Source organism: Perognathus longimembris, chromosome 3, assembly GCF_023159225.1.
Source record: "Perognathus longimembris pacificus isolate PPM17 chromosome 3, ASM2315922v1, whole genome shotgun sequence".
Lineage (NCBI taxonomy): Eukaryota > Metazoa > Chordata > Mammalia > Rodentia > Heteromyidae > Perognathus > Perognathus longimembris.
This window is the reverse complement of record NC_063163.1, coordinates 82669667-82695818: the sequence shown is the minus strand read 5'-3', so window position 1 is coordinate 82695818 and position 26152 is coordinate 82669667. Positions and strand designations below refer to the sequence as shown.

Sequence of the window (26152 nt, the reverse complement as noted above, 5' to 3'; positions counted from 1 at the left end):
AGCGGGCTCTCCCGGGCTCCCTAGACTCACCTGAGCAGATATAGGCAATGTCAGAGTGAAAATTCAGGTCTAATGTTTTTGTTTCCGCCTCTGTAAAGTCCTGACTTTTTTTTTGGCCAGTCCTGGGCCTTGGACTCAGGGCCTGAGCACTGTCCCTGGCTTCTTTTTGCACAAGGCTAGCACTCTGCCACTTGAGCCACAGCGCCGCTTCTGGCCGTTTTCTGTATATGTGGTGCTGGGGAATCGAACCTAGGGCCTTGTGTATCCGAGGCAGGCACTCTTGCCACTAGGCCATATCCCCAGCCCTGTTTTGTTTTTTGCCAGTCCTGGAGCTTGAACACAGGGCCTAAGCACTGTTCCTGGCTTCTTTGTGCTCAAGGCTAGTACTCGACCATTTGAGCCACAGTGCCACTATGGCTTTTTCTATATATGTGGTGCTGAGGAATTGAACCCAGGGCTTCAAGTATATGAGGTGAGCACTTTACCACTAGGCCATATTCCCAGCCTCCCCCACCTGCCATGTTGTTTTCATTTGGAATCTACAGAGGTGATCAATGTATGCTCATAACATCTTTTTTTTTGGGGGGGGGGGGCCAGTCCTGGGGTGCTTGAACTCAGGGCCTGGGCACTGTCCCTGAGCTTCTTTTGCTCAAGGCTAGAAGTCTACCACTTGAACCACAACGCCACTTCTATCCTCTTCTGTGTATGTGGTACTGAGGAATTGAACCCAGGGCTTCATGCTTGCTAGGCAAGCACTCTACCACTAAGCCACATTCCCAGCTCTGCTCATAACATCTTTAAGAAATTGGAAGGAAACAAGTTTTCTATTTCTGAAACAGACAAACTGAGGCCAGATGGACTATCTGTGGCATGGAATTCTTCCTCCTTCCAAAGCAACAGAAGAAATGAATGGAAAGTGCTGGAAGCCGATGTTGGGCCATCCATCACTTAGGCAGCTTTCCTACCTAAAAAGACTGTGAGGAACCCTTCCAGCCTCTCATCAGAGCCTCCTGAGAAAGGAACTCTGTCTCCAGGGGAAAATAGTCCCCAGGAAAATGCCTCAGCCTTCCAGGAGACTGTTCAGTGAAGACTCAAAGGCCCGGGATTGGTGGAGTGGCTAGCCAGTGAGTAAAAGCATCAGGTATCAAGTTCAAATCCCGACCTCAGACAAAAAAAAAAAGACAGGCCCAAGGCCCCAAAGCAGCTCTGAACTTACAGTGGATGTGTATTTTTTTCCTGAAGAGAAGGCAAAGAAGGTAACTAACAATGGCTATGGAGCACCTCCTAGGACTATTATGTCCTTCCAAATGACTTCTATTAATCCTCACCCATGAACAAACAGGGCTGGAAGGCAGCGATGTTGCCCATTTTACAGATGAGGAAATAGAGGCCCAGACAGAGACAAAGCAATGAAGGGGCAGGGCCCAGATTCAAGAGTGTCCTGATTGTAAAGCCTTAGGAGCCAAACTGCCTTCTTCCAACTTGTCCTGGCACCTGACACCCTGCCTTTCCCAGGGGGAGACCCCTACCTGCTCCTCACCGGAACAGTGATAAAGGAAGTCTCATTGTCTGACTAGATTGTCCTTTTTTGCTGGGACAAGCTGTTACAAATCATTATTTTCCCCTCAATAGTGGGGCTTGAACTCAAGGCCTTGTGCTCTCACTTGACTTTTTTCACTCAAGGCGGGCATGCTACCACTTGACCTTCAATTCCAGCTTCTTTTCGGTTAATTGGTGATAAAACTCTCATGGATTTTCCTGCCTGGGCTGGCTTTTGAACCCCAATCCTCAGAACTCAGGTTCCTGAGTAGCTTACAGGCGTGAGCCACCAGGGCCAGGCCCCAAATCTTTAATAGTGGTATACAGCACCAAGACCAGTGCTCCCTCTTGCATATCAATGTCTAGTCACAGCCAACCTGCACGGAGCCAGGTGACACAGCCAAAATGGCACCTCTGTTACTACTTGCAACTCCCCCCCACCGCCCCCCAATGTTGCTCCTTCCCAGAATGTCTTATCATACCGAAAACTTCCAGCAAATCAAAGCAATGATGAAAGATGGAAAGAAAGATGGAAGTATGTTTCTGCTTGGCTGCTGTTGCGAATGCAAGCTCCCAGGCAGTGATGGGGGTCAGGTGTCTGAGCAAGGAGCTTGTTTTTCAAATGGAGCTTTCCCAGCTTTCAAGACGAGATGACAATGGGCAGGTCCTCTTCATGATGGCTCCTCGTCTTGAACACTGTCACTCTGCTGTGCACTGTTGTCATCTGTTCAGAGAGGTGGGGGGTGGGGGAGACTCAGTGATCTCAGTGCAATGGCAAGGCGTTGTTTCCTCTGCCAGGCTACAGTGGTGTCAGGGATTTGTAACTCCTGCTGAAGCCACAGAGTTAGGCTTCATGTTGGAGCTGGGGCAGGGTGTGCCACTGCCTGTCTTAATTCAGAATCCTCTAGAAATGCTTGATGCTTGCTATCTATCGTGCCCCTGGCTCTCACACCCTTACTGCTCTTATTCTTCCTTATTCAAACTCAACAGTCCTCACAGACTGGTCTCATATTTGCCTCTTCTTAGAAAGCTGGGCCTGTCCAATGCTCTCATCATTCTCAGAGGTCCTGTAATACACACACGTGTACACGTCAGTCCTGGGATTTGAACTTAGGGCCTGGGCATTGAACCTGTTTTTTTTGTTTTTGTTTTCTTGCTCAAGACTAGTGTTGTACCACTTGAGTCCTAATTCCACTTTCAACAAAAAAGTAGTTAATTAGAGGTAAGAGTCTCCCAGACTTTCCTGCCAGGTTTGTCTTCAAATTGGGATCCTCAGATCTTCGCTTCCTAAGTAGCTAGGATTACAAGTGTGAGGCACTAGCACCTGGCTGGAATTTTTAAATCTATCAGCCATCAATCAGGTAATTTAATCACAGTCCTCTTTGAGAAAGTCCTATTGTTACGTCCAAATGTTAGGAGGATGGGGGGGGGGGGGCTCCCCTGTGTCTTATCGATTCATGACTGTCCTAAAGGTACCTGCATGTGAATTTTCATCAGTGCTATTCAATAGTGCCCATTGTGTGCTTTACACAGCGAGTAAGCGTCTTGATAAACGTTTGTCAGTTCTTTTACCAGCAGTTATACTTGTCAACGTCAACTATCTTACCCCAAATGCTTAGGATCCAAACTGTTTCAGATCTCAGAATATTTGCACATGCAGATTGAGAGAACCTTGGAAGGGATAGGTCCCATGTTTAAACATGAAATCCACTTTAAAAGGCCAAGCTCAGGCTGGGTGCCAGTGGCTCACACCTGTATGTAATCCTAGCTACTCAGTGGGCTGGGATCTGAGGATCAGGGTTTGAAGCCAGCCTTAACAGGAAAGTCCCCGAGATGGTTATTTCCAGTGAATCACCAGAAAACCCAATGTGGTGCTATAGCTCAAAGTGGTAGCATGCTAGCCTTGAGCGAAAAAGCTCACAGACAGTGCCCAGGCCCAGAGTTTAAGCCCCACAACTGACAAAAAAAGATAAATAAGCCAAGCTTACACACTGCAGATCTAGTAGATGCTCAGTGCACAGATCTGAATGTTAGCATGGAAGGAGGGCTCACCTTGGAGATCTTGGAGTCCGTTCTTCAACTGCTCTAGGTTTCCATTCACCAGCGCGGTCACTCTGTGAATATGGCCATGCTTGTGGACTTCTTTTGTCAACTCCTCTCTTGTCTCATCTTCCTCCTCATCTGCATCCTCCTTCTCCACTCCCTCTGCTTCCTCTTCCTCTTCTGAATCCACCAAAACCATCACATCCCCCATGTCCTGGCCCCTATTTTTCAAAAGGAGGGAAAATAAAATAACATCTTGTTTTTCTTCTTACTGAACAGTGAAGACTAGATCTTTCCAGACTTACAGGGAACAATGGTGTGACACAGGATAGTAAAAGATGGTCCCACAACACTTTGTAAGTATCCCATCATCATGAATGAGAAAGAGGAATTTTTTGTCCATAGACCATAGAAAAGAAGTTAATTCTTTGACCCCACTCAGGTTCTTAAAAAACAAAATATACAGCAAGGCATCAGTGGCTCACGCCTGTAATTCCAGTTATTCAGGAGGCTGAGACTTGAGGACTGCCATCCGAAGCTAACCTGGGCCACAAAAAATTGTTAACTCTGCCTCAACTGGAGTTTGCTTTGAAGGGTAGAGGATTCTGAGCATGTTCAAAGTCATCTTCTAAAGCATCCTGTTAGATTTTGGATTATCTTTTTGTCTCATGTTAGGAAATGTAATAAACAAAAGCACAAATGACTAAGCTACCATGTATGCAATCTCTTCATGTATCAATGGCAGGCCCACAAAGTGCCTTTGCCCTGAGGTTTGAAATAACAACAACAACAACAACAACAACAACAACAACAACAACAACAACAGGGCTGGGAATGTGGCTTAGTGGTAGAGTGCTTGCCTAGCATGCCTGAAGCCCTGGGTTCGATTCTTCAGTATCACATAAACAGAAAAAGCCAGAAATGGTGCTATGGCTCAAGTGGTTGAGTGCTACCTTGAGCAAAAGAAGCTCAGGGACAGTGCTCAGGCCCTGAGTTCAAGGCCCAGGACTGGCAAAACAAAAACAAAACAGATTTTGGCATTGATCAGACCTGAGTCAGGAAGTGGGGCCAGCCATCTCTTCCTGGATGAGCTTTCAGGGATACCTTCACTGGGCGTCCTCCCCCCAAGGGAAACAGAAATGCCACCCCCACTCTGAGGTGACCAAGGGCTTCTCCGAAGGCCTTAGGAAGCTCTCGGTGTGTTGTGCAGAGATGGGTGCCCACGGGAACTTGCTATTGTGGTTCTTATGAAAGGAAAGCAAACAAGGAAGATGAATGTATGGAAATGAAATCTTTGAATCTTGAGAACACTCACCTCAAAGTGCCTCCTACAGAAGAGAAGAAAACAGAAGTCAGTATCCAGTACCACCACTAAACTCCCACAAGTCAAGTTAAAACAAATTGACCGGTACAAAAGATGGGACAAGCTGGGGGCTGGTAGCTCATGCCTGTAATTCTAGCTATGTAGGAAGCTGAGATCTGAGAATTCTGGTTTGAAGCCAGCCCAGGCAGGAAACGTGAGAGTCATCTCCAATTAATCACAGAAAAAGTCAGAAGTGGCTCAAGTAGAGTGCTAGCCTTGAGCAAAAGAAGCTCAGAGACAGTGCCCAGGCCCTGAGTTCAAGTCCCAGAACTGGTAAATATACATACTTTCTAATAAAATTTCATTATTCTCAGTCCTGACAACATACAGAATCACTTGTTTAAAAGAAATAGCTTAAAGTTTCTCCTTTTATTTCATTGGTCATGTGACGAACTTAGGGCCTTGGTACTGTCCCTGAACTTTTTCACTCAAAGCTAGCTGGAGTGCAGCTAGCTGCACTAGTGCAGGAGCTGCAGTGTCACTTCCAGTTTCATGGTGGTTAGAGATAAGAGTCTCATGGAGCCAGTACTGGTGGCTCACATCTGTAATCCTAGATACTCAAGAAGCTAAGATCTGAGGATAGCAGTTCAAAACCAGCCCAGGCAGGAAAGTCCATGAGACTCTTATCTCCAATTAGCAACCAGCAAACAGGAAGTAGTGCTGTGGCTTCAGTGGTAGAAAACTAGCCTTGAGCTGAAGAGCTCAGGAACATCAGCCAAGCCCAGAGTTCAAGCCCCAGGACCAGAAAAAAGGAAAAATAAAAACCTGGGTGCTGTTGGCTCACTCCTGTAATCTTAGCTACTCAGGAGGCTGAGATTTGACAATTGTGGTTCAAAGCCAGCACAGGAAGAAAAGTCCCCGCGAGACTCTTATTTCCAATGAACCACTCAAACACCAAAAGTGGAGCTATGGCTCAAAGTGGTAGAGTGCTAGCCCTGAGTAAAAGAGCTCAGGGACAGTGCCCAGGCCCTGGGTTCAAGCCCCACAACTGCCAAAAATGAAACAAAACACAAAAGATGGAACAGAGGGGGCTGGGAGTATGGTCTAGTGGTAGAGTGGTTGCCTAGCATCCATGAAGCCCTGGGTTCCAGTCCTTAGCACCACATATATAGAAAAAGCCAGAAGTGGCGCTGTGGCTCAAATGGCAGAGAGCTGGCCTTAAGCAAAAAGAAGCCAGGGACAGTGCTCAGGCCCTGAGTTCCAGCCCCAGTACTGGCCAAAAAAAGATGGAACAGAGAAACACCCAATGTATAAGGTTCTAAAAAGCACAGGGATGGCAGGTAATACTTAAGCACTGTGGCACCTGTTGACCCCATGAAGAAGTCTACAGATGGGATGTCAGGTGGAGCTGAACAATGGCTTCCTTCCCACCAACCACACATTTTGTTTTGTTTTGTTTGCCAGTCCTGGGGCTTGAACTCAGGGCCTGAGCACTGCCCCTGGCTTCTTTTTTTGCTCAAGGCTAGCACTCTGCCACTTGAGCCACAGTGCCACTTCCAGCTTTTTCTACATATGTGATGCTGAAGAATCAAACCCAGGGCTTCATGCTAGGCAAGCACTCTAGTGCTGAGCCACATTCCCAGCCCCAACACATTTTCTTTTTTTCTTCTTTCTGTTGTGCCATGTTAGGGCTTAGGCACTGTTCCTAAGCTTTTTCTGCTCAAGGCTTGTGCTCTATCACTTGAACCACAGCTCCATTTCTGTTTTTTTTTTTTTTGTGGTAAATTAGAGATAAGAGTCTCAGGGACTCTCCTGCTTTGGCTGGCTTCAAACTGACATCCTCATGTCTCATCCTCCTGAGTAGCTAGGATTACAGGCATGATTTACAGGTGCCCAGCCCCTCACACCTTCTTAAGAAGCCTGAAGGGGGGCTGGGGATATAGCCTAGTGGCAAGAGTGCCTGCCTCGGATACACGAGGCCCTAGGTTCGATTCCCCAGCACCACATATACAGAAAACGGCCAGAAGCGGCGCTGTGGCTCAAGTGGCAGAGCGCTAGCCTTGAGCGGGAAGAAGCCAGGGACAGTGCTCAGGCCCTGAGTCCAAGGCCCAGGACTGGCCAAAAAAAAAAAAAAAAAAAAAAAAAAAGAAGCCTGAAGGAGAAGCAAAGGGACCAGGAAGCCTTTACCTTTCCAGCAGAACACAGGGCTGTAATACAACAGAAGCCCAGAAATCGTGGCCACTCCCAACAGGAAGAGGCTGATGATGGTTCCCACCATGCTCCCGACATTGACAGGCTCTGTAAAGACAAATCACAGTGAAGACTCATCCAGCCAAAAGGGCCACACCTGTTCTCTCCCTAAACCCGGCAATTACTGTGGCTTCATGACCTTAAACCCAAACACAAGATCACTTTCCAATGCCAGACCAATAGCTCCTCATCCAGCCTCACGCAGACAGTTTGTGGGAGTCAAAGGGCATGATGGGGATGCATCTTGGAAAGTTAAAAATCTCTGCTGAACATTCAAGTAACTAAAACTAAGTTCAAATAACAAAACATTGCCCTCCCTCTTGGCTCTTTGTTATCCCAATCCTTATTGGCTGTCTTCTAAGGTCATAGTCTAAAGGTTAATTTTGCATCCCCCATCCCCTGCCCCTCACTGCCCCAAGCAGTGCTGAGGATTGAAGCCTGGGTCTTGCGCATGCTAAGCAAGTGCTTGACCTCTGAGCTGAAGTATACTCCCAGCTTGAGTTTGGCCCCTTTTCCAATTTCATGTGAATAAACACATCTTTTTTGTAACATGCTTATCTTGTTCAACATTAGGTTTATGCTTTTAAAATAAATCTCTGTTGACCAGACCTCAAGAAAGTAAGAATAGGGCTGGGAATGTGGCTTAGTGGTAGAGTGCTTGCCTAGCATGCAGGAAGCTCTGGGCTCCATTCCTCAGTACCACAAATAAACAGAAAAGGCTGGACCGTGGCACTGTGGCTGGAGTGCTAGAGTGCTAGCCTTGAGGAAAAGAAGCTTAGGAAGAACAGTGCCCAGGCCCTGAGTTCAAGCCCCAAGACTGGCCAAAAAAAAAAGAATGGAGTTATCTGTGCTTGATAAACAGAGGGATCAATGGACAAAACAAAAAAATTTGTAGGCACACACATTTAGAAACTTGACCTATGACAGATTAGTGGACAAAAAAGAAGTTAATGAATGGCACTGGATCAAATGGGTTATAAAAATTAGGAGAAAAAGAAATTCCACATTAATGAAAGACTTACTTTGTGAAAGTACTAATTCAAAACAAAATTCCTAAGAAAGGCTTAACTGTGCAAAGGAAAATGTTAAAACCTTGAGAGGCAACTTTAAGAAGACTATTTTTGTGACCCTGGTATATGGAAGAATTTTTTTCTTTTTTCATTTTTTTTTTTTTTTTTTTTGCCAGTCCTGGGGCTTGGACTCAGGGCCTGAGCACTGTCCCTGACTTCTTTTTGCTCAAGGCTAGCACTCTGCCACTTGAGTCACAGCACCACTTCTGGCCATTTTCTGTATATGTGGTGCTGGGGAATTGAACCCAGGGCTTCAAGTATACGAGGCAAGTGCTCTTGCCACTAGGCCATATCCCCAGCCCTGGAAGAATTTCTTACATTTGATTTTTTTTTTTTTTTTTTTTTTTTTTTTTTTGCCAGTCCTGGGGCTTGGACTCAGGGCCTGAGTACTGTCCCTGGTTTCTTTTTTGCTCAAGACTAGCACTCTACCTCTTGAGCCACAGCGCCACCTCTGGCTTTTTCTGTGTGTGTGGTGCTGAGGAACTGAACCCAGGGCTTCGTGCGTGCTAGGGAAACACTCTACCACTAAGTCACATTCCCAGCCAAGAATTTCTTCATAAGGCATAAAAATTGCTAATCATACAAGAAAAATTTCATAAGATCAAGTACATTAAGTAACATTTGTATATCACAGGACATCATAAAGTGGATAAGACCAAACTAAAAGATATGTATAACATAAAATCAATGAGGAATTAGCATGAAGAACTTCCAAAGCAAAACACAAAAAAGCAACACCCCTACATATCTGTAAGAAAGCTATGGAACAGGCTCAAAACCTTAGTAATCAGATAAATGAAAATTAGAAACTCAGACTCTGTTTTTGTTTGGCTTGGTTCTGGGGCTTGAATTCAGGGCCTCAGCACTATCCCTGAGTGTTTTTGCTCAAGGCTAGCCCTCAGCCACTTTGAACCACAGCTCTACTTCCCGTTTTTTAGGTGTTTAATTGGAGATAAGGGTCCCACAGACTTTCCTGCACAGGCTGGCTTTGAACCATTACCTTCAGATCTCAGCTTGCTGAGTAGCCAGATTACAGGTGTGAGCCCCCAGAGCTCAGCTGAGATTCTATTTTTTGACATAGAGGATGGACAAAAATGACAAATCCAGTAAAAATGTGAAACAAGCCAATTCTTGTCTATTGCTTTTGAGACTGGAAAGTGGAACACCTTCTTGATAAGATGCGCACAAATATGTATTTTATATAAAAATTTTTTTTTTTTTGGCCAGTCCTAGGCCGTGAACTCAGAGCCTGAGCACTGTCCCTGGCTTCTTTTTTGCTCAAGGCTAGCACTCTGCCACTTGAGCCACAGTGCCCCTTCTGGCCATTTTCTGTATATGTGGTGCTGAGGAATCGAACCCAGGGCCTCATGCATACGAGTCAAGCACTCTTGCCACTAGGCCATATTCCCAGCCCCTATTTTATATAAATATGCATATAACCTTTGTACATATCTAGAGGAATGCTTGTCTGGGGAGGTGTACAAGTATACAAAGGACTGAGTAAACAGATATCCATAGCAACTCTGTTATCATCACGACAAAAATCAGCAACACTCCATCAGCAGGAAAGTGAATAACTGTCTTATGGAATGATGACACAATGGAAAGCCATGCAGTGGTAAAGAGGTGTGAAGTATAATGATATGCATTTGCATGAATAAATCCTAGAAAGAAAATGTAGAGTGAAAGGAGCAAGACACAAAAGACTTGCTTATTTTGCATTCATTCATTCATTCATTCATTCATTTATTTATTTGGCCAGTCCTGGGCCTTGGACTCAGGGCCTGAGCACTGTCCCTGGCTTCTACCCGCTCAAGGCTAGCACTCTGCCACCTGAGCCACAGCGCCCCTTCTGGCTGTTTGGGGAATCGAACCGAGATCTTCATGTGTAGGAGGCAAGCGTTCTTGCCATTAGGCCATATTCCCAGCCCTGCCTTTATTTTTTTTATAGAAGAAAAAAAATTTTAGGAAATGGAAGGACTTGGAAAAAATTATACTAAGTGAAGTGAGCCACCCCAAAGAAACATGGACTCTATGGTCTCCCTCATAGGGAATAATTAGCACAGGTTTAGGCAAGTCACAGCAGAGGATCACAAGAGCCCAATAGCTATACCCTTATGAACACAAAAGATGATGCTAAGTGAAATGAACTCCATATTATGGAAACAACTGTTATATCACTGTTGTAATTACTTTCAATATGCGATGTGAAACAGTAGCTTCTATTATTGATGATCCTCTTGTATGCCCTTCCTGTGGTTGTACCTTCACTATCTCTGTATCTTATCTGAGTACATTGGAAACCGTGTATACAGGTATTAGAACTAGGAAACTGAAAGGGAATACCAAAATCGAGAGATACAGGGTAAAAAGACAAATGATTACAGAAGCAATACTTGCAAAACTGTTTAGTGTAAATCTACTGAACCACTCATGGGGGGAAAAGGATAAGGGGGAGGGGGGGATGAGGGAGGAGGTAACAAACAGTACAAGAAATGTATCCAATGCCTAAAGTATGAAACTGTAACCGCTCTGTATATCAGTTTGACAATAAAAAAAGAAATTTAGAGCAGTTAGGTTTCTAGCAAAACTACACAGCATGTACAGTTCCCCCACATATACACAGGCCCCCCTGCCGTCAAATCCCCTACTAGAGTGACACATCATGCATCTACCCATTCATTGTCACTTGAGGCCATAGCTTGCATCAGGCCTCACTCTTGATGGAGTTTATGAGTTTAGATGATGGCACAAAGACACATATCTATGGTTACAACATCTGGGAGGATTTCCACTGCTGGGAAATCTGAGCTCTGCCTGTTCCACTGCTAGCCTCCCATACCAACTCTAGCAACCTCTGACCCACTTAATATATCCACTGTTTTACACAGTATACAGCCACAGTGACTATTTACAAACTAAAAAAAAAAGAAGCAGCTGAGTGCTGGTGGCTCACACCTGAGGCTGAGATCTGAGGATCATGGTTCAAAGCCAGCTCAGGCAGGAAAGTCTGTGAGACTCTTGTCTCCAATGAACCTCGAGAAAACCAGAAGTGGCTCTGTGGCTCAAGGTGGTAAAGCGCTAGCCTTGATCACAAAAGCTCAGGGACAGTGCCCAGGCCCTGAGTTCAAGCCTCATAACAGAAAAATAATAATAATAAACTGAAATAATCAAGACCTATAAAATTAGCAATATTTACAAAATGATATGTGTACATACAAAATTATGTATCAATACATTCTCATACTTGTATGTTACTGGAAGAATATACGAAAGATATTCAAGTCCTGAGTTCAAACTCCAAGATGAACACTAAATAAGTAAATAAAAATAAATATGGGATGGAGACTTCAAGTGTTTGCCTTCTATTAAGCTTGCAAACTTTTTCATTTTTTTGTTTGTTATATTCTTTAGGATGTAAAATATATAGAGTTATAGTGATATTTTATATATATATATATATGTATCTCGTGTTTTTGATCCCTGTGCACGTATTACTGCGTAATTGTTCCCTAGCCACCTTGAGGAGTGCAGGCACATGCGATGTCTCTGGTGGAGAAGCGGCCCAGGCTGTCTCCATGCAGAAGCTCTTCACAGGCCTCCCCCACCTTTTGGGCTCACCTTTCACACTCAGCCAGATGTCCACCTCCCTCACCCCCACGGGGTTTTCAGCTCGGCAGACATAGTAGCCCTCGTCCAGGTCCCGGGAACAGTTGTGGACAGTGAGGTTGGAGCTCTGGCCGGCCTGGGTGATGAGGTAGTGGTTGCTGGGCTGGAGGACCACCTCGGGCTGGCTGAGGTTCCTCAGCCACAGGATCTTGGCGAGAGGAGAAGCTCCGGACACTTGGCAGGTGAGTGTCACATTGCCCCCCACGAAGCAAGTCTTCATGGGCTCTGAGAGAAGTGAGGGGCTCTCTGGAAATGAGAAGTTAAAGAAAAACACATGTTTAAAGAGATGCAAGCTCTGGGGCTGGGAATATGGCCTAGTGGGGTTTGATTCCCCAGCACCACATATATAGAAAAAGCCAGAAGTGGCACTGTGGCTTAGGAGCTAGAGTGCTAGCCTTGAGCAAAAAGAAGCCAGGGACAGTGCTCAGGCCCTGAGTCCCAAATCCCAGGACTGGCAAAGAAAAAAAAAAAGAGAGATGCAAGCTGTGTCTGGACATCTTCAGGAATATGATTTCTTTCCTGAGAAGGAATTCAGGCCACTCTACCACACTGTGCTTTCAAACAATTCTTCCCCAGAATGATCTTCAAACAATTCTCAGAGAAGAAAAGGAAGGCAGGTGACCCCAAGCCCCAGGACAAAGCAAGCCACACTCACTGATCTGCACCACACAGCTGGCTCCCAATGCAGGTCCCACTATGTGGCTGCCAAGGCATTTGAACGTCTTGCCATCCTCCACCTGGGAGTTGTTCACTGTTTCTACCCCCAGCGTTGAGTTCCCCACAATCATCCCTCCTGGCTCCTCTGTCCACAAGAAGTCGGGCTCAGGGTATCCCCCATCCCAGCGACAGGTGAGCTGCAGCGTGGACGACACCAATGACGTCTCTGCAGAGCACTGAGGTGCTGATGTAGGAGGTGCTGCAAGACACCAGAGAAAAGATGGCCTTAATTACAGATGCTGAGTGTCATGGGCTGGCATTAATGGTTCTGGAATTAGGGTCTCAGAGAAACACCAACTCAACAACTCTAGTCAGTTAGGTGACATGGTTCATGCCTATAATCCTAGCCACTAAGAAGGCTGAGATCTGAGGATCTAATTTGAAACCAGACAGGGTAGGCAATAGCAGGTGACTCTTATCTCCAATTAACCACCAAAAAGCTGAGAAAGTAGAGTTTCGTGATGGTTCAAGTGATAATACCTTAAGCATAAAAAGCCAAGTGAGAACTCAAGGTCCTGAGTTTAAGCACCAGGACTGGCACAAAACAAAAACCACAGCAACAACCAAACACTTTTAGCCACAGTCTACCTTGAAACAGTACCTAGAATCAGCACTTGCCACCAAATTTCCTCTGCTGGTTGTTAAGTCTGCACTTCTCTCTAGCCAAGAGTAGTACTTAAATTTAAGTTAATTACATGAAATTACAAATCTAGCTCCTCCATCGCATAGCCATATTTCAAACATTCAGTAACCACATGTAACAAACAGCTGCTATATTAAGACCACACAGAACATCTCCATCATCCCTGTCCAGAAAGTTCTATGGCACAATGTTGGGTCCTATAAACTAACAGTGATTGTCTTGGCCAAGGGCAAATGGACTATTATTCAGTCATGAAAGGGAAACAAGCATGGCCTGGGTCCTTGTTACAATGTGATCACCTTATAAAAAATGAATTTCTTATCTGATAAGGTCCTATGTTTGTTCCATTTATAACAAATACCTGGAAACTGATAAATTCACAAAGACAGAGCTCAGATTAGAGTTTGTCAGAGGCTGGGGAGCAGAAAAGGGAGAGGAGTAAGTGCTTAAAGGGTTTGAAGTTTTCAATGGAGGTGATGTGGGTATTTTGGAATTTGCAGCAGTCGGGATCTAGAGTAGCTCTGCGACAGACTATGAGTTAAATAATGGTGTGGTCCCACATTTGACTCCACAGGCCGATGGTGGAGCCTTTTAAGAGGTGTGGCCAAGAGGAAGCTCTTGGATCTCGGTGATGTGGCCTTGGAAGGGATCTGGGGAACTCTGCCCCTTCCTCTTCTGGTCCCTCTCACACCAGGCAGTGAGCGAATGGGTTTCCTTTGTCTCTTGTTCTCACCATGGCAGGCTGTGTCATTACAGGCTCAAAGGACAGGACCTAGCCATCGGTCACTGACAGAAAACCTGCAGACTGAGAGCCACAATAAACCCTTTGTCTTCCCACGTTGGTTCTACCAGGGAGTTCTCAGAGGCCATCTGTGATAGCAGGCAGCTTCCGGGAAAGGGGGGGGGGGATTAAGATGATGTCCTGTCTGACCAGTGTACGCATGAGCGCTGCGGGGGGGAGGGCGTGACTTCCTGTCTGACCCAAGTGGATGCATGCGCATTGTGGGAGGGGAGGTAATAATGTACAGCCTGAGTGTGCACATGCGCATCGGAGGGGAAAATAGCTTCCTATGAGTGGACACATGCGCATGGGGGGGGGGGGGATGACTTCCTGTCTGACCGGAATGTGCACATGCATGTGATGCGCGCGCTGTAGAAACACGCTTGGCCTGGCGTCTTGGGCACACTTGAGTGAGTCCTCGGGAAGGCTCCTCGAGGGCGAGGGTGAGTGGACGGGCGGAGAGGGGGTGGCCTCTTACGCACAGTAGACCAGGAGCTCGGCGGTCACCTTTCGCTGCCTCCCGCTGAGCGTGTTCGTGGCCGCGCAGGTGTAGTTCCCTTGGAGACCTGGTGACATCTGCAGCAGCACGAAGCTGGAGAGCGTCCGGTTGCTCCCAAAGAGCTCGGCCCGGCCCGGGGCGGCCTGGAACCACCACTCCACCAGGGGCGGAGGCCGGGCGCTGCTCCTGCAGCTGAACGCCGCCTGGGAGCCCTTGGCCACGAACAGGGTGCCATTGGGAAGGGAGCCTGCGGTGGAGATGTTGACCTCCACCTGGTAGGGGCCATCTAGGAACGACAGAGAGAGGGGCACACGGAAGCGGTCATTTGAGCTCCTCAGCGGCTCTGAACAAGACACATAAAACCATCAGGAAGCAGCAGGCCTGCACATCCACTCTGACCTTACTTACATTGTTTGCTTTGGGGGAGGCAAATTTTTCACTAAATTAAGGACACAGAAACACGGAGATGATCACATGAGGATTTAAATATAACTGAGCATACAAGGAGAGACTGACAGAGACTCTCTGGGTCCACTGAGCTGTGGAATAGTCACAGAATCTTGGTCACCTAAAGCCAAGGGCTTGCCCCTGTAATCCTAGCTACTCAGGAGGCTGAGATCTGTGGGTTGAGGTGCGAAGGCAGCTCAGGAAAGAAAGTCTGTGAGATTCTTATCTCCAATTAACCACCAAAAAGCTGGAAATAGAGCTCTGGTTCAAGTGGTAGAGTGCTAGCCTTGAGCAAGCAAAAAAAAAAAAAAAAAAAAAGGCTCAGGGACAGTGAGTGCCCAGAAGGAGTTCAAGCCCCCATATCAGCATGTACAGGCATGCACAGGGACAAAATTAAAAAAAAAAGGAATAATGAAATAGGCTGTTAGGAACCATTATTTGCGAAGGGCCACACAGTGCCCCTGAATGCAAGTATTGACTTGGCCTGAATTCTGCTCAGCCCTAGCCACTGCATAGCCTATAGAAAGGTGGGTTTCTAAGGTAGAGTCTTGACAATATGCTTGTGAGGTTGGGGTAGCTTCTTCCCAAATGCAGGGGTCAGCTGATTCTTTGCCTTCCACACAGCATCTGGGGGAAATAAAGCTGATGATGGAGAGGTGTTCAGGCCCAGGGTCACTGTTGGTTGGTTGGTTGGTGGGTGGGTATGTGGACAGGCAGGTCTTAGGCATGCCTACACTTGGTACAGGGTGTCTCTGAACTTCTAGTGGCCAACACCCAGGCCACATAGGTAATGTGACTCACATGAGACACATTTGGTCTGCCGGGCCCCAGTGGCCTGGTCTGACCAGTGTAGAACCCCAGAAGGCAGCTGAGAGGGGCTTCTGTCCAGGAGAACTTTCAGTAAGAAATGGGATTGGTTCCTGAGTGTGATGGTACATGCCTGCAATCCCAGGCAGGAGGACAGTGAATTCAGAGCCAGACTGGGATGTTTAGTGAGACTCTGTATCCAAAGTGGAAAAAGAAATGGGGCCCGGTGCTGATGGCTCACTCTTGTAATCCTAGCTACTTAGCAGGCCAAGATCTGAGAATCACAGTTCGAAGCCTCCTCATTACCCACATGTCACCGTTCTCTAGTTTCTAGGCTTCAGAAAAATGGAGCCCAGAAGAGCCTACAGCATGTCCCAGAAAGTGCGGTGAGTGTCTTCCACAGGCTGATCCTGAACCTGATAACTTGGCTCCTCAAATGCACAGGACACAGCAGCATCAAAGAAACATGAAGGCTGGGAAGGTGGCTTAGTAGTAGAGGGCTTGCCTAGCATGCATGAAGCCCTGGGTTTGATTCCACATAAGCCACATAAACAGAAAAAGGCTGAAGTGGCGCTGTGGTCCTGTGGTAGAATGCTAGCCTTAAGCAAAAGAAGCTCAGGGACAGTGCCCAGGTCCTGAGTTCAAGCCTCAGGACTGGCAAAACAACAATAACAAAAAACACATGAAGATCTTAGAAAGTTGTCTTAGAAGTTGTCTTCAGAGCAAGAGGCTCAAATTCAAAGATGGAGGTTCAAAGCCAGCCAAGGCAGCAAAGTCCAAGAGACTCTTATCTCTAAGGAAGTATCAAAAACATGGCCCTGTGACATGGCTCAAGTGGTAGAGTGCTAGCCATGAGCAAGAAAGCTGAGTAAGAGGGGCTGGGGATATGGCCTAGTGGTGAGAGAGCTTGCCTCGTATACATGAGGCCCTGGGTTCGGTTCCCCAGTACCACATATACAGAAAACAGCCAGAAGTGGCGCTGTGGCTCAAGTGGCAGAGTGCTAGCCTTGAGCAAGAAGAAGCCAGGGACAGTGCTCAGGCCCTGAGTTCAAGGCCCAGGACTGGCCAAAAAAAAAAAAAGAAAGAAAAAGAAAAAGAAAATGCCAGAATTAGCTCAAGCAGTAGAGTGCTAGCCTTGAACAAAAAGAAGCCAGAGGGGCTGGGGATATAGCCTAGTGGCAAGAGTGCCTGCCTCGGATACACGAGGCCCTAGGTTCGATTCCCCAGCACCACATATACAGAAAATGGCCAGAAGCGGCGCTGTGGCTCAAGTGGCGGAGTGCTAGCCTTGAGCGGGAAGAAGCCAGGGACAGTGCTCAGGCCCTGAGTCCAAGGCCCCAGGACTGGCCAAAAAAAAAAAAAAAAAAGAAGCCAGAGACAGTGGTCAGACCCTGAGTTCAAGACCAGGACTGGTTAAAAAAAAAAAAAGAGAAAGGAAGGAAGGAAGGGGGGGGGGGAGAAGAAAAGTAGAGAGAAAGGAAGGAAGGAAGGAACAGAAAACAGAAAACTTGACTCTTGAACAGTTGCCAAACACCCCCCGACTGGCAAGCAGAACTCCAGGTCCAAGTGACAGGGAAGATAAAGCTCCTTACACGGCCACCTTTGTGTCTCTTTAGCATCTCTGTTTATTCCCACATTCAAGGCCACTAACAAGATAACTTGTTACATCTTGGAATGTTTTTCCTCTAGTTTCCAAGGCCACATAAAGATATTTTCAAACTTTTCTCATTAAGAGAACAAAGGTATGTGGCCAAATTCTTAACTATGTTCGTCAAGAATATTGGAAAGGTACAGACAGGCGTGTGACCCACCCAGAGTCCTGTTAGGCTCAGGCAGCCGGGAACCAGTAGCTCACACCTGTAATCCTAGCCACTCAGGAGGCTAAGATCTGAGGATCACAGTTTGAAGCCAGACTGAGAAAGAACATCCATTCTCATGGTTCTATTATCTCCAATTAACCACCAAAAAGCCAGAAGAGGAGTTATGGCTCAAGTGGTAGAGCACTAGGACTGGCAAAAAATAAGTACAGGTAAGGACGTGGAGAAGGTAGAACTGTTTAAAAATTCTGGAGGGAACTCAGGACCTGAGCACTGCCCCTGGCTTCTTTTTGCTTAAGACGAGCACTCTGCCACTTGAGCCACAGTGCCACTTCTGGACTTTTCTATGTGGTGCTGAGGAATCGAACCCAGGGCTTCATGTATACAAGGCAAGCACTCTTGCCACTAGGCCATATTTCCAGCCCCTGGAGCACTAGTTTTGAGCAAAAAAAGCTCAAGGCCAGCATCCAGACCTTGAGTTCAAGCCTTAGTACTGGCACAGTAATAATACTAATAGTAACAATAATAATCCATTTATTTTCAGGCGTTGGAATTTGAATTGCATATATTCTTCTGATTTTTTTCCAACTATATAAAACTGTATGGAATATTCATAGCTTGCAGCGACATGAGAAGGCCAGTGCACTGCTGGTGGCTGGCTAGATCCAGCCTGCAGCCTGTGGCCTGCACACACCCACTCTGATGTCATCTGTGTGTACTAGCAGGCAGGAAGAGTGTTGCAGGAAAGGGTGGGAAGAGCGAGGCGAGCCATATCAAGTACTTACCACTGTAGCAAAGCGCATTCATTCTACCTAGCAAAGACTGCAATTTATTATCCCCAAGAACAAAGGAGGAAAACAAACATGGAGATATCTGGATGCTTACTCGAGGTGACAGAGGCTAAGTGGCAGCTTTAGACGGAACACAGGCAGTCTGACTCCATGAAGTATGATAAAATAATATGGACAGTAAGGATGATATGAACAATAACCTAAAAAGTAATAGCTAAGTAATGTGCCTTTGAAGCACCCTATAAACGAGCATCTCTTCTTCACAGAAGTTCTATGGGGGCAGAAATCCTTTCTTGTTTATAGGTGTGCTGCTGTTAGGGTTTGAACTCAGGGCCTCGCCCTTCAACTGGGCTTTTTTGCTCAAGTGATCTACCACTTGAGCCATGCCCCCAGTCTCCAGGCATTTTGCTGATAAGTTGGAGCTATGAGTCTTGCTGATTTGTCTTCCTTGGCTGGTTCCTCAGACCTTAGCCTCCTAAGTAGCTAGAATTAGAGTCACAAGCCACTGGTGCCTGGCTGTGTGGTAGCCCATTTTAGCATCACTCAGCTTGTAGGTGGCAGAGCCTAGACCCATGTGTTGCCAAAGCCAAGCTCCCCCCCTCCTGTCCTGTCCAGGGCACTAGGAGAGGCCTCTGCAGCCCCACTCACCCGCCACCTGCAGCGACACAGGGAAGCAGCGCGTGTTATTCAGGACCTCCTGGCAGGTGTAGGTGCCCTCATCCTGCAGGCTCAGAGCCTCAATGTGCAGGGCGCTGGCATTCACCAGAGAGAAGCGAGACACCGCAGGTGGGAGGCTGGAATTGGAGGACAGAAGGAAGACAGGCTCCGAGTCGTTCCGGTACCAGGTCACCAGGCCCCTGGGTGCTGAGGCATTGCCACAGAGCAGGGTGACACTGCCGAGGGCCTCGCCGATGACTACGGCCTCCAGTCCTGTACAAGAAAAGGTCACGCTGTTACTGTTTCTCTTGGAACAAACCTTGCTGTTGGGACAGAACCTTCTGCATTAGCATATCTGAAAAGGGCGTGTGGGTTTTGTTGTGTCTTGGTTTTTTGCTAGTCCTGGTGCTGAATGCAGGGCTTGGGTGCTATCCCTGAGCCTCCTCATGATCAGGGCTGGCAATCTGCCTCTTGACCCATAGTGCCATTTACTGCTTTTTCTGAGTAGTTTATTGTAGATAAGAGTCTCATGGACCTTGCTGCCTGGGTTGTCTTTGAACCACGATCTTCAGCTCTCAGCTTCCTGAGTAGCTGGGATTACAGGTGTGAGCCACTGGCACCCAGCAATCTTTTGAAGAAGCAACACTACAAGAAAGCCTCCCCTGCGTGACACTCTACACAGGTTCTGTGGTTCATGAATGTGGGGTGATGGTACACACAACCCAGCTGCCCACCTACCCCCGATCCATGCTGGCCACTGCTCACCACAGCACCCACCCACTCTTGCCCTGGGCTCAGCTCTGTGTCACCAGGCTTTAGCCAATGGAATACTGGCCAAATAGGATGACAGCAGAGGCTTCAATAGTACTTATGGCTGGGTGCTAGTGGCTCAAACCTGTAATCCTAGCTACTCAGGAGGCTGAGATCTGAGGATTGTGGTTTGAATCCAGCCTGGGCAGGAAAGTCTATGAGATTCTTATCTCCAATTAACCCCTGTGGCTCACAGTGGTAGAGAGCTAGCCTTGAGTAAAAGAGCTGAGAGACAGTGCTCAGGCCCCAAGTTCAAGCCGGATGACTGACGAAAAACAAAAAAAAAGCCAGGCAAGACCAGCAGAGTACCACTTTCCTGAGTCCAGCTGACCAGCTGTGCTGTTCCCTGTGATGGGGTGTCCCACTGCAGAACCCATGTGGTTGCATTTGCCTAGAAGCCCAGCTGGCCTCTGCCTTTCCATCCTAGGGCCAGTGACCCTGTGGTGACAGCTGTCTGGTCAGCTCCATGCAGGAACAGGCTGACAGCAGGGGTCTCTATGCACACCCCATCACATGGACCCTGGGCTGGGCTGTGGGCACCTGCTGGAGGACACATTGGATAGAAACCTCCAGGAACTCACAGCTGGTAGGGAAAACAGACAATAAACTGACCATTTCAGCTCAGCAAATAAACAGTCCAGATGAGAAGTGTGCCAGGCCAGACTTCTTCCAAGAAGCAACCCGGGGCATGGACAGGTATGTGCCTGACACGCAAAGCTGGGGATGAGGCCCATCAGAGGAACAGCCAGCCAAAAGCCTGGACCAGAAGTGGCCGCCATGGTGACAAAGGCAAATTATCAGTGCTTCCAAAATATCGGAAGCCTGCTGGGCGCTGGTGGCTCATGCCTGTAATGCTATGTTGGAGGCTGAGATCTGAGGATGGTGGTTTGAAGCCAGCCCAAGCAGGCAGAGACGTCCGTGAGATTCTTATCTCCAATTAACCAGCAAAAGGCAAAAGTGGAGGTGTGTGATTCAAGTAGTAGAGCACCAGCCTGGAGCAGAAAAGCCAAGCAGGAGCTGGAGGCCCTAAGTTTTAGCCCCAGTACAAGTATGTGTGTACACATGTGTGCGTGCATATGCACATATGCACACACTGCTAAGCCAGAAATGGCTCTTTCCCAGACCCCACAGGTAATTCTGATACTCAAGCAAAGCTGACAGCTGAAAGACAATTATCGATGTGGTATTAAGACATTGTTGGGTGACAAGAAAAAAAATGTCCATTTTGGGGAGAAGAGCCCAATTGTCCAGCCTCTTCAAAAAGAACACCCAACTTGAGAGGTGGGGGGTGTGGGGCTATGGGCTGATGAAGATGTTCTGGAATCAGTTATTGGTGACAGTCATACAGCTGTGTGAATGAACTCTAAACCACAGAACTGCACGCTCTTAACAGAGTGGGTTTCCTGGTATGTAAATTGTGTCTCAGTAAGCTTCAGTGAAACAAGTTGCCACCTACCTCTAGAGACTCAGGCCCATTTGTGAGAGAAAAAGAGAGAGAAAAGAGCCAGATGCTGATGGCCCACACCTGTAATCCTAGCTACTAAGGTGGCTGAGATCTGAGGATTGTGGTTCAAAGTCAGCCCCGGCAGGAAAGTCCATGAGACTCTCATCTCCAATTAAGTACCCAAAAAAGAAGTAAAGCTGTGGCTAAAGTGGTTGTTAACCTTGAGCAAAGGTGGGGGGGAGGGGGAGGGAGACAGAGAGACAGAGGAGAGAGAGAGAGAGAGAGAGAGAGAGAGAGAGAGAGAGAGAGAGAGAGAGAGAGAGAGAGAGAGAGAGAGAGAGAGAGAGAAACTGCCATGTATTTTTTAAAGCCAGAGATTAAGCCATGCCTCCTGCCTTTTTGTTTTTTGAGACAGGGCTGATCACAAACTCCTGATCCTCCTGCCTCTCCTCTCCTCTCCTAAAGCTGGGATTACAGGAATACACCATGGTCTGTTTTGATTAGAAGGGGCTTCTTTTGAAAGGGGATTTTAGTTCTGATTTTCTTTCTATCTTTTGTTATACTATTCCCAAGTCTTTCAAGCCACGATGGGATTGGGAAAAAAAATCTAAGCCACCAACTGAAATGTGGAGAATGAGACCTAATGTTAGAGATTCTCAAACTGCCAAAATATATAAATACATAAATAAACTTGTCAATGAGCACTTTAAAAAGCAGCTGAGGAGGGCTGGAAATGTGGCCTAGTGGTAGAGTGCTTGCCTAGCATGCATGAAGCTCAGCACCACATAAACAGAAAAAACTGGAAGTGGTGGTGTTGAGGCTCAAGAGGTAGAGTGCCAGCCTTGAGCAAGAAGCAGCCAAGGACAGTGCTTAGGCCCTGAGTCTAAGTCTTAGGACTGGCCAAAAAAAAAAAAAAAAAAAAAGCAGGTGAGGATCATTTTCAAACAATCTGGCTGGGAACCCAGGTTCTCAGGTGTCCACCGAGGAAGGGAAGAAAGAACTGTGGAATTGCAGGTGCAATGGGAGTTCTTGAACCCTGAAGGGTTGTCCCTTTCCTTATACCGTACCAAGGAATAAAGGAATGGCTGCTTGGAAAAGCCCTGGTACAATTTTAACTTTGAGGCTTGGACAGATATTTTCTTCTCCAAGGAAGAGTAGAACATGGTCAGAGAAGAAACCTTTGAAGACAGGGCACTTCTCTGGGCTTTACCTGCTTGTTAGTCTAACTACCTTAGAGATTATTTAACCAAGAGATGTAGCTGAAGCTGTGCCTGGCTCAGAAGAGAACAGTCATTGATTAGTGATGTCTTGCACTGGCAGAGGAAAGGTAGCCATCAAACACAAGTTCCATTCATGATGGTCCTAGATCCCCTAGTTTTGCTCTTGGCAAAATTTGAGGTTCAGGAAGTTTAAGTTAAAGTCTCACAGAAGTCACCAGGCCATGTGAGGTTGTCACACACATCTCAAATGCTCCAGGTCCAAATAGTCCAGCCTCTCACACCAGAGTGGGATAATAGGACCCAGAAACATTTTGTGCCAATGGAAGTCATTCTTACCATGTCCAGGGAGCCCCTTGTCCCCAGCCTCGAATTCAGAACATGCAATAAAAGAGGGAGCAATAAATTTTAAAAATACTTTTTTTTTTTGCCATGTTGGGAAGGGATAAAAACTCGGGCCTTACAAATGCACTTAGCTATCCATTATAAGCTGTCTGGAAGCTGTTGCTGTATTAATATTTACAGTTAGCTTTACACCCAAATGTTGTTTTCCTAGCAACTTTTCCCAAGAATACTACGGAGTGTTCCATGCAGATAACAAGGGGGAAATAGCCATGTGACCTGGAGATGAAGGGAGGGGAATCTGTTCTCATGGACTGACCACCCTCCCGGGGGGAACCCCTCCTAATTCCCAGGAAAACTTCACCCCTGAAAGATGGGATAAGCCTTGATGAAAAACAGGGTGACCACGCCTAGTTCCTAGTGGGAAAACAGATCGACCTTCTCATTTTCCCAGATAACTTGGAAATTGAGGTTACAGGAAATTTCATGCATTTTTATATGACTCCTAGGAAGAGAAGCCGTGCAGGCGAAGTCCAGCAACGAAGAACTTCTCTCACTTGCTGCCAGCTAGCTCCCAGCCGAGCCACGGGGAGGACTGCAGCCTGGTGCGCCCCGGCCCCGGGCCCCCGGCCCCCCCCCCACCTGCTCATCGCCTAGGCCCCGCACCGTGGGCGTGCGCTCGCGGGCGAATCAAACTCAAAACATATTTTTCCAATTAAAAGGAAATAGTCTACATATCTTTGCGGGCAACTCTATTTCCTCTTCTGTAACAAAGGCTAGCAGTGGTGATCGGAAACCACTTCCGAATAAAAGTTTGTTAAGATGGGGCGGGTGGGAGCCGGGGCGGCTCGGCTCCGCGGGCTGGCGGGGGACGGCACGGACGCAGGTGTGGGGCCGGCGGAGCGGAGCCGGGCCGGGCCCGGCCGGGGGAGAGTGGGGTTGCGTCTGAGCACCGTCGCCACGGAGGGTGGGGGACAGAAGGGGGAGTCGTAGGAAGGTGGGGAAGGAGGCAGCCCGCCCCGACCCTTACCTGCGGACACCGCGCGGGCCAGCAGCGCCCCGAGGCAGAGCAGGACGCGGGGCTGCGGCGCCCGGGCGCCCGCGGCCATCTCGCTCCTGCCGGGCGCTCGCCAGTCGCAGGCTCGGGCGTCCCGGGGCTGCGATCCCGGGGTACCGAGTGCACCCCTCCGGTCCGGGGAGGCGGAGAGCCAGGTCCGGAGCGGAGCGCACCCCGCCCTTGCGCCCGCCCGCCCGCAGGGCCGGCGGAAAACAACGGGCGCGGCCGCCTCCTCCTCCCGTCCCGGCGGGAGCGCGACTGACTTCCCACCGCGGCCGGCCCGGGCCGGCCCGGCGCGCGCAGAGCCGGGAGAGCGCGGTCCGCCCCCGAGGCCGGGACGGCGAGGCCCCGGACGGCGCCCCGCCCCGCCCCGCGCCCCGGGGTGAACCCCGGACCTCCCAGCCAGGGGGCCCTCGTTGGCCGAAATAAGTCGACGGACACCCCACGATGGAGCCAGGACACCCGCACTGGCCAGGCTCGTGGCTCAGGAGTTGGAGGCTTTAAAAATTCTTCAGGGGGCAGGGAATGTGGCTTAGCGGTGTGCTCGCCTAGCATGCATGAAACCCTGGGTTCGATTCCTCAGCACCACATAAACAGAAAAAGCCGGAAGTGGGGCTGTGGCTCAAGTGGTAGAGTGCTAGCCTTGAGCAAAAGAAGCTTAGGGACAGCCCCAGGACGGGCACCAAAATAAATAAATGCCATTAGTGCAATAGGTGGGGGAAAGGGAGAGCGTCCACATTCTTCCTACATTTCTTTTTTGCCAGTCCTGGGGCTTGGACTCAGGACCTGAGCACTGTCCCTGGCTTCTTTCTGCTCAAGGCTGGCACTCTACCACTTGAGCCACAGCGCCACTTCTGGCCGTTTTCTATATATGTGGTGCTAGGGAATCGAACTCAGGGCTTCACATATATGAAGCAAGCACTCTAGCACTAGGCCATAGTCCCAAGCCCCTCTTCCCACATTTCTGTAATATACTGAAGATGTTCCCTGCCCTTGGTTGCAACTCCAGGCCCAATAAACTAACAAATAAATAGTGGCAATCCAAGGTGGTATTACAATGACTTGTTCTGTTGCCCAAAGGAACTTTATTTTCCATGAAAAGCCCCCTTTTGGAACTGGTAAAACACAGAAAGTGTGTTTTTCCTGACAGTAATGAGGCAGGAAGCTCACAGTTCCTTCTTTAACTCTTGCTTTCCCTCTCCCCTACCTCTCTGTCCTTGGATTCTTGACACTGGTTCTTTTACTTTATGGTAGGTGGAGACATGAGGTCCCAGCCTGGCCTGTTTCCTCTGTGTGGGGGGTGGGGGGTGGGGGTGGGAGGGACAGAGAGAAAAAGAGACAGAGAGAGAGAAAGAGCGTCTGTTGACTTAATGACTACATTTGTGTCAAATGAGTTGGTTTTTATCTGGCAACACTTATCCCCACCTCAAAAACAAACTGTACAAGGGTCAGCATTCACTGGCATGTTTTCAGCTCAGAGTCTAGAACTTTCTCTGAACCTCCTGGTGCCTAGCAAGGGCAATTGCACAAAGCAGGCCTGCCCTGGGGACATGTTGATTCTGTGGGAGGGGTTAGGGGATGGGGTACACTTGTCAACCCCAGGTTCAGGCCCAGCCCCTTTTACAGCAGGTCACATTCCAATGGGCCCCCAGAGGGCGACCTAGGCAGGCTTTCCCCAGGCCGTGTGTGTGTGTGTGTGTGTGTGTGTGTGTGTATGTGCGAGAAACTCCAGCCATCCATCCCCTTTGGTCCAGGAGCTGGGACACTGTGCTGCCCACTCACATTTCTGGCTCACTTTGGATCTCTGACAAAGCAGTCCAGGATCCATCCCAGCCCTAGTTTCTGTGTCTGGAAATGGTGAGGGCACCCAGCCCTCCCCCTTCCCAGGGAGCTGTCCTGAGGGGCAAGTGAATTCCCCAGAAATCAACAAAGATCCTCATAGCTTTCTGGCACCCTAAAGAGTCTGTCACTGGAGCTGTCCTCTGGGCTGGATCCCTAGATCCACATCCTCTCCCAGCAGGCTGCTACCTGAGGCTGGTTTTGTTTTGTTTTTCCATTTCCAGGCTAAGTGATTTACATATATAACCTTGTTCAGTCCTCAGAGTCCCCTGGAAACTTGGGTATTAATGATCATTTCCATTTTACAGATGACTCCTACCACTACTTTACAAGATAAACAGAAGAGTTACAATTTGACTTCTAAATGTGCATGGTTTAGTTCTTGTGTGTCTGTGTACGTGCACTTGTGT

General features: G+C 48.1%; 1 protein-coding gene across 2 annotated transcripts; it reads right to left on the bottom strand.

Moving 5' to 3' along the window:
• Nucleotides 1–2060: 2060 nt before the first annotated feature.
• On the bottom strand, nucleotides 2061–24206 carry Vsig10 (V-set and immunoglobulin domain containing 10). 2 transcript variants are annotated; one of them, XM_048342870.1, is made up of 9 exons: nucleotides 23877–24203; nucleotides 19025–19306; nucleotides 14498–14800; nucleotides 12530–12790; nucleotides 11827–12120; nucleotides 7073–7183; nucleotides 4898–4910; nucleotides 3592–3803; nucleotides 2061–2263 (listed from the first exon to the last, which is right to left on the bottom strand). In XM_048342870.1, the coding sequence occupies exons 1-9, from the start codon at nucleotides 23953–23955 to the stop codon at nucleotides 2211–2213; spliced, it is 1608 nt and encodes a 535-aa protein (XP_048198827.1). In that variant the 5' UTR covers nucleotides 23956–24203; the 3' UTR covers nucleotides 2061–2210. The 2 variants fall into 2 exon arrangements, with proteins under 2 accessions (XP_048198827.1, XP_048198828.1); XM_048342871.1 differs by lacking the exons at nucleotides 2061–2263; nucleotides 3592–3803; nucleotides 4898–4910 and adding an exon at nucleotides 6671–6795 and having other exon boundaries at nucleotides 7031–7183; nucleotides 23877–24206.
• Nucleotides 24207–26152: the final 1946 nt, after the last annotated feature.